At 39.2% G+C, this 16,731-nt stretch overlaps 1 protein-coding gene across 1 annotated transcript in view; it reads left to right on the top strand.

Moving 5' to 3' along the window:
- Positions 1–12,331, top strand: part of GPR158 (G protein-coupled receptor 158) — a 204,313-nt gene extending 191,982 nt beyond the window's left edge. The window contains exons 8-11 of the mRNA XM_075140803.1: positions 2,934–3,072; positions 7,301–7,406; positions 9,965–10,111; positions 10,877–12,331. Coding sequence (XP_074996904.1) covers positions 2,934–3,072; positions 7,301–7,406; positions 9,965–10,111; positions 10,877–12,331 — 1,847 coding nt within the window. The remainder of the gene's footprint in view (positions 1–2,933; positions 3,073–7,300; positions 7,407–9,964; positions 10,112–10,876) is intronic.
- The last annotated feature ends 4,400 nt before the right edge of the window (positions 12,332–16,731 follow it).

Genomic DNA, 16,731 nt, shown 5'->3' on the forward strand with positions numbered 1-16,731 from the left:
TATTATCTGCAGATAGAAATGCCAGCTCTGCTCTAAATGTAAAGCTTTTATAAAAGCATTATTCATTAAATGGTGCAAACTACTGTTATGCTCCACTATATTAATGCTTTGAAATCTCCTCATGTTGTCTTAGAAACTCCTTGTAACTATGAATATGAAACTGAAAACTGTGGAATTTTCAGAATTAATCAGATCTGGAGATCAAATGCTACCTTCATTCCTACTTAGCCCAGCTCATTGAAATTGGTTTTTATTATGGAGGTGTGGCTTTTTCACTTTCATTTGCTCTCGGAGATACCTATATACAAATCTGTATACAGAAAAAAAATTCTTGTAAATCTTCAAACTTTGAGCAGATTTTTTTTTCTTCTAAAATTAAGCAAAATTTGGCCCACACTCTTTAGTTTAAGTAGGAATGCCTTCAGCACATGGAGTTTTATACATGTATTTTCATCCCTTTAAAAGCTAAACTTTTTCAAACTCTCAGCCTCTGTTAGCACTTGTAACTGATCTTTTCAATCAGTAAGAGAGTTGGGGCTCTTCTCACTTCAGCTGAGGAGGAGAAAGAAGAATGGACCATAGGCAGTTTTGTGGAGTATGCCTGTTATTTCACAGTTAGCTCATTCAGTTCTGCTGCTAATGTTGGGTTTTTTACTGCAGGGGGACTTTGGATGAAAGGCAAAATGAGAGGAAATAGGCTCTCTGGCATGTTCTGGGGAATACCTGCTGAACCGTATTGATAAGAAGAGTTTCCATAGAACATAGGACAGTAAGATACAGTGATTTGGCTTTAGCAACCTGATTCTAACCATTTTCTCCTTTTCAATTTCTTCTAAATCAATACGGAGCAATTAAAGCAATAAATTTCAATGCTTTGAAGAGCAATACATTTCAGTGCCATGATTCTGCAAATGCAAGGCAAGTGTACTTAAAGAGAAAAACCAAAACTGCTAACATTTGTAAAGGAGCCTTTAATTTTATTTCATTGAAGCAAAATTTGGATTCCACTTGCTCAGAGAAGACTCCAGGAGCAAGATGGATTGGTAAGTCATTCCTGTGTAGGTGTTTTTAAGAAACCAGAGTAATAGACTTCACTGGTAGCATAGCTAATTATCTAGGAATGAAATGGAAGTAGCAGCCAGTTTGCCCATGCGGTGAGCGTATGGGGGATGTGGGAAAGACATACCTGCGTACGTGCTTTTGTAGAGCTCACAACCAGGCTGGGACACATAGTCTCAGAAGATTCATACCATGCTTTTTTCATTCTGACACTCAGTAAGGTCCCCAGTCAAACTATTTCTTAGTCAAAAGCTTTATTATTGTTGGGATTTTGGTGAGGAAGAACACAAAAATAGCAGCATGCGTGAATTATGCCTTTTCAGATGTTTGGTTTTATATAACTGGTAAAACTGCTGGGTTTATGCAGGATATGTTCTATTAAAAGTGATGGTCTTAAAGCTAGGCCATTTATATTTGATAAAAGTAAGAACCATGCAAAGTTCAGAGTTCAAACTGAACTCTTACCAGAGCGCAGAGATCTATGTAACTGAATTCATTCTCATTTTATCCAGACTTGTCTCTTACTGATTTTAGCTGAGATTCATAGCAAAATTAGAAGTTTTGAAATACTATAACAATATAATATAGGTAATTTACAGCAGTTATGGACTATTAAAAGTGGAGATACCAGAGGACCTGTTCTCATGAGATATCCAGTGCAGGTGTTTTATTTCAATCTGTTGCTAATGGCAGGGTTCACAAGCATTTGTGTCCTTATCCAAACCAGACCAGTAATGATTTGCTCATCACTACCATAGGGTGATGTCACTGATCACCATCCTAGTTACAGTATAATAACATGTATTGGCAAAAATAAGTATGAAAAAGAACTAATTTTCTTTTATACTACATTTGACTGTACTTTTTTACTGCAAAAATTCCAACAAGGCAAAAGCAGTGTATAAGTAACAACGGGATCACACTCAATTTCTGAAGCTGGTCCGGAGCAGTGCCGGCATTGCAGGGGTCTAACATGGAACTGCACATTGCTGGGTAACGCTCAAACACTTCGAGCCATCGTCAACTCAGACTGCAAGGCGAGAGGGACAGGCACCAGCTCTACTCATAGATAGATGGCAGAGCTGTGGGTTTTTTTCGGGAAGGGGAGTTTTTTCAAAATGGGTATGAAATAATTTCGTTTGTATTAAAATCAAAATGATGTCACAGCAGACCGTCCACTAGAAACTGGAGTCAGAGTACTGCTGGGTGCCGATAAGTTAGCTATAACAGGATAGTTTAAGCTGATCCTGACTCCACCTCCTTTCTTCCTTTACTCATTTTTCTACTAACAGAGAAAAGCACGTCATTTGTTATAATTACATTAGACCCTCAGAACTGTATCATCATATTACGGGCACCAGCAGAATTAACTATCATGAACAGAGGAAATTTTTTAACCCCAAATATGTTGTTATATCTGAGTTATAAACCTTTGAAATGAAACTGTTGTCTTAAAAAGCTTGTAGTCTAGGAGTAGCACCGGTATCTGCCTCTATATCAAGAACCAGAGCTACAAATAAAAATACTTGTTATTTTAAGTGATGTCAAACTTCTGTAGTACCGATTTGAAAAGCAAGCAAGACATTATTAGACATTGTCTTAAAGTTTGTCAATTGAAAAACTGAAACACCACGAATGCAAAGGTTCCTGATCTGGAAAAAAGAAGTGTGTAAAATTAAAACCAAATGTATCATGTACAGTGATAGTATCTGAAAGAGTTTGAATGCCTATGTGTGTACATATATACATATACGAGCGTATATTGTCTTTGCATAAATACTCACACATACAAAAGATACTATAGTACTTCAAATTTCCTTCCTTTTTCATCTATAAAACTAATTGCAAATTATTTCTTTTTGTTCTTCTCACAGCTGAATTTTTATTCCTCTTGTGGGGTGTTTATCTCTGCTATGCAGTGCGGACAGTCCCATCAGCATTTCATGAGCCACGTTATATGGCTGTTGCAGTTCACAATGAGCTCATTATCTCTGCTATATTCCATACAATTAGGCAAGTGATCGTAGATCTAGTAATTAACTATTTATCTTTCAGGTTTCATAAGGTGCGACTTAAAATGGGTGAATGGGATAGGATACATAATGGAAGGTCTCATAAATATTTAATTCTGCAAATTAAGTAATTACTAAACTTAAAACTGTTCCCATAGGATTCAAGAATATGTACAATCAACTTGTTAATTATATAATTAGGTTTTTTTTCAGTATAGCTAGCTGATATGTTCTTGGATCAAAGTTCAGTATATTTGATAAATTAGATATAGCAAAACTACTGACTGTCTTCAGTCATCTACATACTGCTCACTGGTTTGTATCTCTAGAAAAACAGCAGGTAAGAATGTTGGTTTATATGAACTTTTCCTGGTGTGTAACAGATTGGCAAAGTGCAGCTGTATGTTAAGATAATTGTACTGGTTTGTGCATGAAGCATAGGGTTTTATATGCTGACATAAAAAATTGTTATGCATATGATGCTGTAACAGTAACATAAAGCATGTGTTTCTTATCAAGTTTATAACGAGCTCTACATTTCATACTTGTAAATTATTAGAGTAGTAACCAATAAATAAAGATCTTTGCCAGAGCTACATGAAAATTACTGTATATGCCTTTCCTACAGAGTAACCTGTAACAATGAATTGGTCCTAGAAAATTCAAAATAGCAAGATAAGATGAATTTAATCTTATCCTATAGGAGATTCTTATGACTTTCTTATGACATTCTCATGCCTGCCTTTGCCTCCTGACAGACCTTGCCTACTAGATTTTTTTTTTTTTTTAACATCGCTCCATTGACAGTCTTCAAACACTCTTCTCTGTTCCTTGGTCTGTCTTGGAACTCACATTTCTCTCTGTCTTCTTGATGTTTGCTTCCATGAGGCATAATTTTTTTCTGAGTAAACATCAGCAAAGCAAATCTTTCATCTCTATTCCTTCCAGGTGCTCTCTTCCCTTATCATTCTTATGAAGTTCGCTGCACTTTTCAGGCTTGCAACTATTTGCTTCCTTCACCATCTCCTAACCCCATGTCTCAACATCCAGATACTCTCAAAATCTTCTTCTTTAGTCCCTAACACAAACATCTGCAAAAATAATGTTTAAAATCTGTATTTGATGGAAGCATTTTTCTTATATAAAGAATATATAAGAAAAATTCAGGTACAATTCTTTTGAATTGATATAACCAATATGAAAGCTTCTCAGTCAAAATTTTCCCCCATTAATTAAAGTTCCTAAACCACATTTTGGGCCATGTTAGAAGATACAGTTCAGTGCATTAGGAGAGCTATTATGAGGGCTACAAGTTTCTTTTAACAATAGGACAGGATGAAAGTAATCTTGGATTAAAGGAGGGGAAAAGGGGAAAATGTGGCATTTTAATACATGCCTTATGAAGGAGACACAAAAGGATTAGGTCTTTCAGTTTATCCTGTTGAGGATCCTGTTCCTTCAGCCTAAGGTCTGCTGGTTTTTTTCTTCCTTCTGTTTTTAAAAAAATGTACGTTTTGTATTGATTCTTTGCCCTCTGTCTGATACATGCTGGTTTGTTGAAGAAATATCATGTACTGTTTATGCATAGGAATGAATAAAATGCACTGGAAGTACATGATCCCTCCTGAGATTATTTCCATTTCTGTATACACAAGTGTTAATCCACTCTCTTCGAAGTTCACATTTCCTTACATTTTTTTTTGCTTCTGTCTTCCCTGCCAAGTTCTGGATGTAACTGAACGAGCAGAAATGTAAGGCTCAGATTTATATGACATATCTGAGTTGTCATGAAGTTAAAAGCACTGGAGTCTTGAAGGACACCTACTATTACAAGGCAGCCATCCAGTCTGAAAACTCCCGAAGCTCATATGAGATTGATGTGAGCACTAAATAAAACCTTGAACTGTTTGCATTTTGTTTTCCATTAAAAGTATTATTCCCATTTTGGAAACAGAGGATTCTTGATTATCTTCAGATCAGCACAGCATTAAATTCCTGCATTGTTCTTTCTCTTGTATTACTGAGAAAAACAAAATTTGTATGGGAAAAATCTCATTCGAATAGAAACCCCGTCTCTGCTGGGTCTGAATGGCCACTACAAATGCTATTTTGCTTTCGGGGGTATGGCGTGGATACCTTAATCAGTCAAGGTTTCACACATAAAACAAGCAAAAAGCCTTCACAGAATTTGAGGATTGGAGCTGTTAAGAGTTAGCCAAATCCAGTGGGCATCAGGACCTGGGAACTTTCTCCTGTCTCTGGTGGATGCGGCTGCTGCTGTTCTGTTTGCAGGCCTAGCAAGGCTGAGCGCATCCACTACGCTGCAGAGCGCATCCACTACGCTGCAGTCACGCAGCACACGGCTGGCCACATGGACCAGGACCAACACGTACAGCCTGGTCCTGTTCCTCCTCTGCAGCTGATCATGTTGGCTAATGAAACATGCACCCTGTGGAGGTTCACAAGCACACTACCTTTACAGGTCCTTCAAACACGAGCACAGTCCCTAAGCCAGTCTAATATCCACCTCTGGGTTTGGGGCCCCGTACCCCGTCATGGGCTGAGACCTTGGCTCCTCCCAGATGCGGGTCTCCCGTGTGCTGGCTAGTCCAGCCTGAAGTTTGCTCGTGAATTGCACATACACACATGCACAGCGTAGAGAGAGAGATCACACAGACTTAGGAGAGCGATTTAGTGAGAAGATAGGAGATATTGCAATGATCAGGTACAGGGCTCAGTCAGTGACAACTTGCTTACATGTCACTAGCCCTTTTAATCCCCCCTTCTTTCCATGCTATTCTTCCCTCATCCACCTTAGCCCCTTGTCTTCTCCCAAATAAACAACCCACCCCTCATTACTTTTTTCCTATTGTTTCCAGTTTTGCTACATCTGTACTTAAATTTGGTATTTCTGATATCATTAGCTAGGTAGTCACAGCCTTGTAAGCTGTTACTGATACGGTTACATCGGTACCGCTGACCTTGCAAGTTCTAGTCCCCCAAAGGCCGCCACTGCTCCCTTCGCTGCTATCTGTGAAGTTTAGCCATCTTTCAAATGACTCCCTGTTAACCACCTGTGAAATCTTGCCATCCCTTACAGCACTGTCTGTAACTTTTGTTCACTTTTCGCTCTGTTATTTGTTATATCCAGCAGTTTCTCATGTCATCTTCAATAGTTCTCATGTTGTGTTCAGTTAGCTAAACCTCAGGCCTGAGCCTCCTCGTATCCATGCACACCTCAACAGCAACGTGTCTGTAAAAAATACTTATAATATGTTATTGTGTTCATGAAACATTTCATTTACAAAGTATTAAACAAGAAATGATGACGGTATTATTATGGCATATAAGCCAGTGTTTCATGCCAACTATTTCTATTAACAAAAGCTTCTGCAAAACGTGCATCTGTGGACTTGGATAAGTTGCAAATGTCATTTCTATCTGAATGATTTTTGTAAACCTGCAAATTACAAGCCAGTGGTACATCCGTTCATCCATTGCATTTCTTACCATTTCTATCTCTGGGAGCTCACTAAAGCAGATAAGCCAAGCATGCTCCAGCTAACTTTAACTGCACTGCTTGTTCTACCACTCTTTTAGAGAGCTCAGCAAGGAATTGCTTCGTTTGGGAGGTTCAGCCACTCATTTCCCAGTGTTCGCAAGGCTCTTGGCCTCTGCGGTATTGAGCTGGGCAGTCCTGCAATCAAGAGCATTTCTCTGCTCTCCGCTAAAATGCATTTCAGATCAGTTCTGTCTTTGATGGCTTATCAGCCGCACTCTGTAGCTGCGATCTGTATTTATGAAGTGCACTACAATTTATCATAGTACATGTGCTTACTTAACCTAAAATCATCCGTTCAGGTCCTTAATGTATGTAAACTGCCATAACTCAATTCAGGCCAAAGAAGCTGTGACAATATAAACCATCCAAAAAAACAGCTAAATAGAGTGAGAATGATGGAATAAGCAATATCGTTTAAGGTCTGTTGTTTCTTCTTATATTTTGTTTTGGCTTGCTTTGTTGGTTGTTTTTTTTCTGAGTTGTTTTGAAATTGTGGTATATAGGTAAAGCATGTGGATGTAATTTTTAGTCTGTATGAAAGCAGTACAGAACAAAACACAGTTGCGTTTGGCCTTTCAATTAAAAGAAGCCTAAGGAACATTAAAAATGTTAAATCTAATGCACTGGAGAAAAGGCAGTGACTTGCAACCCTGAATTCTATTTTCAGATTCATTCTTGCTTCAAGACTTCAGTCTGACTGGATGCTGATGCTGTTCTTTGCACACACACACTTGACTGTGACAGTCACTGTTGGGCTACTTCTGATCCCTAAGGTATTTGAGTCTCCTGTCTCTTTTCTTTTGCCAAGTCCGAGAAAGATAAATATTGTCATGCTGTCCTGGTTTCAGCTGGGATAGAGTTAATTTTCTTCCTAGTAGCTGCTATAGTGCTGTGTTTTGGATTTAGTATGAGAGTAATGTTGATAACACACTGATGTTTCAGTTGTTGCTAAGTAGTGCTTACATAAGTCAAGGACTTTTCAGCTTCTCATGCTCTACCGACTGAGAAGGCTGGAGATGCACAAGAAGCTGGGAGGGGGCACAGCCAGGACAGCTGACCCAGACTGGCCAAAGGGATATTCCATACCATATGATGTCATGCTCAGTGTATATAAACTAGGGGAAAGCTGGCTGGGGGGGCCGCTGCTCAGGAACTGGCTGGGCATCCATCAGCAGGTGGTGAGCAATTGCATTGTGCATAACTTATTTTGTATATTCTATTATTATTATTACTATTACTATTACTATTACTATTATTATTATTATTATTATTTTCCCTTCCTTTTCTGTCCTATTAAACTGTCTTTATGTCTTTATCTCAACCCACAAATCTTACTCTTTTTTTCCCAATTCTTTCCCCCATCCCACTGGGAGCCGAGGGGGAGTGAGCGAACAGCTGTGTGATGTTTAGCTGCCTGCCAGGTTAAACCACAACACATGCAGAAGCAATTCTGTATAAAATTAGCAAGCAACTGATAGAAAAGGAAGATGTGAAGTTTGGCTATGTTACCTAAAAAGCTGTATATTTTTTTTATTTTAAAAACTCTTATGCATTTTCAAAGATTCTTTCTTTCAGCTTTCAAAATTCCAGGAGTTTAAAGTACTTAGAATTTTGATGTGATTAATACAAGAAGGAAAGAATCCTGCCTAATGATGCTTATTTCAGGTATTTGGGTGACCATGCTGCTGCCAGAGTTAGCTGTGATTAGACTAAGAGTTTAGGCGAGGGGATGGGAAGACTAGGATGGACTGCTAAATAAAACTAGAACGAGGAGGTTGGACTAGCCATGAGATAGAGAGGTTGGGATTTAAACCGGACAGTTGTTACAGGCTGAAAAAGGAGAGCCCTTTGCGAGTCAGAGCCTGGGACAGACAGATGCTGCATACCGGGAGGAGACGTGGCCCGTGATATAGAGCCAGGAGCGGTGCTGGGTAAGAAGATGAGTGTGTGTGGGACATGAGAAGATGGAGGACGACAGGAGGCAGGGAAGAGAAGAGGCAGAGCTCCGAGCACTGCGGCACGCCTCCCGTCAGGCGCTGGGAGCGAAGCGACAAGATGTCAGTCTCGCCAGGGGCAGGAGAACCGCAGGCAGCTCCACCTGTCTCCAGCACCAGTCCACAGGAGTTGAATGGAGCTTTCTTCTTAGACAGTACCCCAGCAAAGCGAATGATTTTATAATGGCTTTTGAAATGACCAATAGTATTAATCAAAAGGTCAAGAGTCAAAGAGAACAGTAAAGGTGAAGGAAGGAAGAACATTAAGCAGTTCAAGTTGATACAATTTTCAGGTTAATGAAGCTGCTATTCCTGTCTTTTGCCTATGTGTCAGAACAGGGTATGCTGATAACTGTCAAATAAACATACATTAAACAGTCATAAGAAGGGGACACACTGATGCAGCCTTAATACTGAATAACCTTGTTTTATTTTAAATTACTTTTCTGGTCTCTAGCAATAGTCTTATTATTTTCTATTTTATATTCATATACTTTATTACATATCTTCAGAGATGTCTTTCTAGACTAATCTAGAAAATTTGTTGATCTTTCTGAAGCTGACTCATAACTACTGATCAACATTTCCATTTTTAGCTTATTATCTGTGTAACACTGCACAGACTTTTCTTCTAGCACACGAAAGAATTCAGGGAATGAAGAGAAGATTCACAAGGTTGAGTTCCATTCATAAAGTCCTGAGGCCAGATGGCTGTGTGGACAATAGTAAATACAGATGAGTGAATCAATATGAATAAAAAAATAGCTGACAACCTCTCTCCAATTCTTGATCCAAGCATTTGCTAAAACTTAGAAGAGAGAAATTAACTTATCTCCGTTTTCATTTGTTTCCTTCTTTTTTTTCCCTTTTTTTTTGCCACCTCATCTCTTCCTTTTCAGGGTCAGGATCTAAAATGGGAGAAGTGCTTTCTGTGGGATTATTAAACTGTATGGAATATAAAATACAGTCTTATGGTTTTAGCAGCCTAATTGGAAATACTGGCTGAAAGTCTATTTCCATACTAGCTTAATTTAAATGCAATTTAAAGAGGTTCAAATAAGCATCAAAATAAGTGGGTTTTTTTTTCCTTATGCAGATCTCTAAGATTTCTCAAGTTAAGCCATCATTAATAAGAGTTCCTTCCATACAATACTGATATTCTATAGGACACTACTTATGCCAATGATGCCTATAGCTAGTGTTTTGAGTTCAGAAAATCACATGAAATCCATAGAAGGATCATTGTGCCATAAAACTGTTGACATAAACTCTTATAGTGATGTTGAAGTAAACTTTTGCACTGATGACAACATCTTTTTTATGAATACTTATTGCAGTTTTCACATTCAAGCAATAACCCAAGAGATGATATAGCTACAGAAGCTTATGAAGATGAGCTTGATATGGGTCGATCTGGATCCTATCTGAACAGCAGTATCAATTCAGCATGGAGTGAACATAGTTTGGATCCTGAAGATATTCGGGTATATATAACTTATTTAAATACCATTTATTTTCAAGAACAACACTTTTTCCTACGAGTAAACTCTGAATTGCATCCATTTGACTTTTTTTGCAGATATCAGCTCTCAATGATTGTGGTATCAGGTCATGTAAAATCTCATGGAAAATATTCACTGTTGTGAGGAGAAGCTGCATTACTAGTTGTAGTAAAAGTCATAGGCTAACGAGGAGGAATCATCCACAGCAAGAGCTGTTTATCAGTTTACATAGATTCTTTGAATTATCTTGAAGTGCAAACAGCATTTGGTGTCAGTGTGATTAGGCATTTGTACATAACGTATACATAACTATACTATAGTTATAGAACTATTTAACATAAAATTTTAAAAACACATGATTAACAGAAAAAAATACTTTATTCCTCTCTTACGTGATAAAAGGACTTACGTTCCCACAATAAAGAATAGTTATAGAGTTCAGTAGGAAAGCATGCACCACAGCATTGCACAATCTGAAACATACAGCATGAATGTATATGAATTGTGATGCTGTATGATGCACAGCTGTGAAAGGTGATTGGTTTGTGCGCAAGGGTTGAACTTATTTTTACAGTGGAAAAAAATGGGATTCAAGTTGATGGAGAAATGGCATATTCAGGAATTAGAAAAAACAGTGAAATAAGTTTAATGCCGTTTTGAAAGCAATGGGTAATGCATTCATCAGGCTGCTTGTTTGACTGGACTCGCTCTATACATACTAGTTTTGCCATTCACTTTGCTTTGCAGGATGAGTTGAAGAAACTATATGCCCAGCTTGAAATCTATAAAAGGAAAAAGATGATTGCTAATAACCCACACCTCCAGAAAAAAAGGTGCTCTAAAAAGGGCTTGGGGCGCTCGATAATGCGACGTATTACAGAAATCCCTGAGACGGTCACCAGGCAGTGCTCCAGGGACGAGAAGGACCTGATGGAGCACAGCGCTGTGAAGAACACGGCTACGCTGAGAAAAAACCCACAGGATTCCACGAGTTCTGCAAAGCCAAAAGAAGAGACACTGAAAAACAGAGTCTTTTCATTAAAAAAGTCCCACAGCACTTATGATCATGTTAGGGATCAAACAGAAGAACCGAATAGCTTAACTACAGAAAGCACAGAAGTTACAGCTGCTGAGAATTCGCTTCTGGATTCCTTGAATGGTAACAAATTAACCAAAAATGCTCCAGAAAAAGTTGAAGCTGTCTCCACTGAATCGGTCCCTTTGGTGTGCAAATCAGTAAGTGCACATAACTTAAGTGCCGATAAGAAGCCTCTGCATCCAAGAACATCTGTGTTACAAAAATCCCTCAGTGTTATTGCTAGTGCCAAGGAAAAGACTCTGGGACTAACGGGTAAAACACAAAGTCTAGAAGAAAGCACTAAATCTCATAAATCTCAGCAGAAGGGTAAGGAGGCCAGCAAAAAGCACTCAGCCTCCGATAAAGGGGAGCATAAGGATTCCCACCGGAAGAACTCTACCCACTCTGAGGAAACAAAGAAAACCCATAAATCTGGAATTATGAAACAGCAAAGGGTTAGTCAAACACCCGCAAATCCAGACACAGGCCCAGGTAAGTCTCTGCACAAGGACAATTTTGACATAGGAGAAGTTTGTCCTTGGGAGATATATGACCAAACTCCTGGTCCTGTGCCTTCTGACTCTAAAGTTCAAAAACATGTGTCTATTGCTTCCTCAGAGCCAGAGGAAAACCAGCCTTCCCAGCCAAAGGGGAAGTCTCATCATAAGCTGAAGACACCTGAAGGGTATCAACAATCAAATCAAAAGAGCTCAGAGAAGGTGGATGCAGCCACTCGGGAGACACAAGACCAGCAGGTCTTTGACAATGAGAAGAAACAGTCGAATTCCAAGTCTCAGGTTTCCCCTGGGCTGAAGTGTGAGAATGTTGATAGATATGCACCTAATACCTGTGCTGGGGCACGGGAGGAGCTACCCCAGAAAGCAGCAGAAAAGGAAAACCTCAATAAATTGGCAGAACAGAAAAAAAATGCCTCTTCTGAGGGAAATGTGCTTTCATCTGACTCCCATAAGCCAAGTAGTTACTTACAGCAACCTTTAGCATCTCGAGCTGAAGTCTGCCCTTGGGAGTATGATACAGCAGATTTACCAAATGCAGAAGGAAGTGTAGCTTTATCGAACACCTCTGCTATAAGTGCAAATAAAACAGCAACACCTCGAAAATAAGAGGCTTTTGGACTGAGGAGAGTAGCAACATTGAGAAGAAAGACAACAGGAAAGACAGAGGGGACTTAGGCCAAAAGGATCTGAAAATTCCTAAGGAGCATCACTTAAATCAAGGGAATCAGCACTACGAATAAGTAGGAGTTAAGCAAAGTAAATTATCATTAATGTTGTTATTATTTATTTGTTGAGTGCCAATAATGTGATTAGCAGCGCCCAGAATATGGTCCCTGCTCCAAGGATTTTACTGTGTCAATGAAAGTAACCTGCCTTTGTGAAATCATTTCTCTTTTAAAAGAAAAAACGTATGGTGGCAACAAATGCACAGTGTAGGTCTTAACCGAATTATTTCTGAATGCCGCAACTGGCTTTAACTTGCCCTTGGGACTTTAAAGATGCAGCAGAAGTAGGGCACAGAAAATGTCCTGATGGCAAAAAGAGATATCAATAAGCAGCTTATTAAAATGACGACTTTTCACTTTACGTATTTAATCGAGATAGCACTCCTAACTCAATGCATCCCAAAAATACATTTTATATAATGATTGCTCTCATTTTCTTATTACTGTCTGTTTAAGTACATTGTTGTGTCTCATATTAAAGCATTCCAGATTGTATAATTTTTGCAAATAACTTTGATATTATGTGACACAACAACATATTTATGCAATCTGCAGATACTTTCTTCTAATTGCAAGTTAAAATACCTGCTGTAGACTTTTTTGTTTATATATAAAATTGCAGTAATCTTTCACTGGCTATGGAAGCCGTAATTCATATTGGGAAATTCCTTTGGGCTTTGGAGATTATTTTTTTTCCTTTCCTGTGATTTATATAGTGAATTTTTTGGTTTACTCTCTGTTATTTAAATTTATAGTTTGATACTGTATTATTCAGGGGTTTTATACACGGTAAGTTACTTGTTATGCACTTCCCTGTTAACGTTCATAGACTTTGTTAATAGTGGAAATTCAGTCGTCTTAGCTGCATATTCTGGTAAGTCTTAGGACAACTTATCTGTTGTTTGTTACTAATTGGAAAATATCATCTAACAATTCTTACTTTAAACATCCATGGTGATGATCTTGTTCAGTATTTCATACTGAGCATATAGTGCTAAATAAGACAAGCAAGAATGACAACGAATATACCCCAGAAATGATCACCTGTTTTACTAAAACCAGACAACTCTGGGAAATATATTAGCTAGCTCATATAGAACAACAGTGTACTGTTTATCCCTGTTGGCAAACCTCAAAAAATTGGCCTTTGGAGGGAGAAGTCCAAAATATTGTTCTTCCCCCATATATGCAATTGTAAGAGATAGTGGGAATGGAAGTGATGGCATCTCTCTCCCACTCTCCAAAATGCTTTGATTTCTTTTTTTATTTATTTAGACATACATTTACAGTGTTTAATACAGTGCTAATTTTCAGTAATAGCTACAGTCCTCACATGCATATGAGCTTAATTCATAGTTGGGCCATACACAACTATGATCTTAGTGATGGTACACCATCAGGGCCTGAAGACGTATTGTAAAGATTCTGAGGAGTATCACTAATAATAAAAAACCCTCACTCATCTAAATGCAGTACCAGTAAAGTGCTATTCACTAGAATTGGCTATAGGTACAGTACTCCAAAACAAAGACAGCTCGGTCCTAAAGAACTTGTGCAATTTGAGAGAAGTGATGGGATTCAATGGAAGAACATGAAATGAGGGTGATTAAATAGAATGTGTTGTTTAATATATATAATATATATATAAAATAGATATTTATATATGTTTAATATATATATAAAATGTCATATCTAATACACACATGCACATACACGTATGTAGTATAAACTGATTTTTGTGGCATCATAGAAAAAGTGGCTTAAGATAAAACGCAGTAAGCAGAGGGACTTAGACAAGCTGGGCATGAGGAGGCGTTTTTTTGTCCTTTAAAAAGGACATGAGACTATGGACACGTCTATGCTGACAGAGCAAGATGGATCTGATCTTCCTCTGCTAAGCCCTAACCTAGAACGTGCTGACACCTGAGCCAGCTGGGGACAAGTCAGCTCAGGTCTCAGTGCTGTCTAAACACATTGGCTTCACTCATAAATTCTGCTCATTAGCTCCAGATTAACGTGGCCGAACTGCCCCAACCAACCTGGTTAGCCTGGACGGTGCCCAATTCCACCATGGGGACATGCTGACTTAGGCCTTTGCTACCCTGAGCTTGTCTGATTCTCCCACCCCGCTTTTGTAGGGTGTAGTTATGGCCTGGGAGATCTGGTCTTTGCCTTCAACACACATCTTCTGGCTGGGACCCTTGCAGCCCAGAATCCCTGTTCACCTGTGAAAGGGGGTCAGGCATGCGAGTCTGGGTACTTTGGACATCTGTGCGCCCACTTTGCACACACCGTACCAGTGGCATCCCATGTGCAGCCCAAATCCAGCTCTTTGCTTAGTGTGGAACAGAGCTGAGGTTAGACCCTGTGTGCCCAGATTCTCCCTTCCCAGGCCCAGACACTCATGGGATTTGGCAGTAACTTTTCCATCAACTTCAGTGAGATTTGATCAGCTCTTCAGAGAGAAAGTAACCCTAAATTTCCCTGCATGGGAAGAAGTCCATCCTGGGAACACAGCGTTCTGGGAGTCCTCCAGGAGCACACTGACCCCGTGTGCACAGATGCACAACTTTAAACCTGCTGAGTGTGGTGACCACCTCGCGCCTCTCCTACCCCTGAAGGGAGGTTCTGCAGCCCATCTCAGTGGTGATTTGTGTGAACGGGGAGGGGGGGACAGCTCATGGCAGGTTGCCCTGACTCACTAACGGGAGGCAGTGCTGTGTTGGAGCCAGGCGCTGAGGTTAGAAGTGGGCATCCGTGGAGGAGTCATGAGAGGAGGTGTTTGTGCAGAGACAGACGGTCACAAGGAGCGGGCGCCAGCCCTGGCACCTTCGCTCGTCTTGCTCTCCCTCCTTTACCTCGGGGCTGAGCGAGGACGCGCTGCTCCTGCGCTGCGGCAGCCGTGTCAGGGTGCAACATGCACGAGGGGATCCACGTCGGCAAAGCATCCACACAGTACCACTGGCCCTTGCATCACTGGCAGGATCAAGCCCTTTGTGCATGACTGTATCTGTGCCACCACTACCTATCTACAATTCCTTGCTCATTTTCTTTTCCCTTTCTTTCTTTTTTAAAAGATAACTTCATTAGAAACACAGAAACAAAGCCCATTCCTTGGCTGGTGTAAAACAGCCCAGCTGCACGGCAAGGAAAAGAACGATGGCTGATTTACCAGGGAAGGCACTGGCTTGTATATTCTTGTTTGGTTTTGTTTTCTTTCATCCTGACCCTTTCCCTCACTTCTTAAAAAATGTCTGTTACGGTTCTTTAGGCTTGTTGTAGTCACATCTCCTAAGACTGATACAATTGGAGAACTTTCCTTTAGAAAGCAACAAACCTTTCCCCAGTTTATTTAGCAACTGATATTTGGGCTACAGATTCAATTGGGACTTGAAATTATTTCGCACTTAAGAAAATGAGGGGCCAAACTTCACTCAACCATTCTATTTCACTATGATGCTGCTAGAAACATTGTTTAATGAAGACATACTAAGTTAGGCATAAATAATGTTCTGTATTTCATAGATTTTTCTCCACCAGCATATATTGGCTAGATTGCTTAGTTGTCTTTTTCTGGAGTTTCTTTGTCATCATTCAGCCATGAGAAGTGCAACTCTAGAATTAAGATGTTTTCTAGCAGATCTGTTAAAAGAAAAGATAATAAACACTAAGGTCACAAACATTTGCTAGGTTGTCCTTTTAAATGCATGTGCAAGCTGCATTTCTCCTTTATTTCTAAGCCATGGTTTATAAATAATTAGATTTATACCAATCTTATTAGACTTGTATAATTTATGCAAGATTATACGCTTTAAAATATAAATCAGTACACACCTATCATCAGCTTTGTTGGCATCATAGACCTGAAACCAGACAATACTTTTATATTTGCTCTCCTTAGGCTTTTGCATGCATATGACAACAGGCAGGCCTGAGAAAACACTGCCTTTTGACTTTTAACATTTTAGCTACTCCAAGTTGTAGAGTATATAAAGCTGTAAGTCTCTTCACTTTATAATGTGGTTCTTATAACAATGTTATCTGGCAACCAACAGCATCCACCATTAAATACTTGATAGATTTATGTTGTAATGTGTTGCAGCATGTAAATAATGTAACTTCTCTGCAATAAAGCACATTTATATGAAATCTGCCTGCAGGCTTGTGTGTTGTGATTTTCTGAAGTCATTACTGATCCAAAATAAATAGGTTTCTCACCAAACTTGTAAAATAACTAACAATGAGTTTTACAGCTTATATGATCTGATCACGTCATTAGCA

The sequence above is a fragment of the Calonectris borealis genome, chromosome 2 (assembly GCF_964195595.1).
Source record: "Calonectris borealis chromosome 2, bCalBor7.hap1.2, whole genome shotgun sequence".
Classification (NCBI taxonomy): domain Eukaryota; kingdom Metazoa; phylum Chordata; class Aves; order Procellariiformes; family Procellariidae; genus Calonectris; species Calonectris borealis.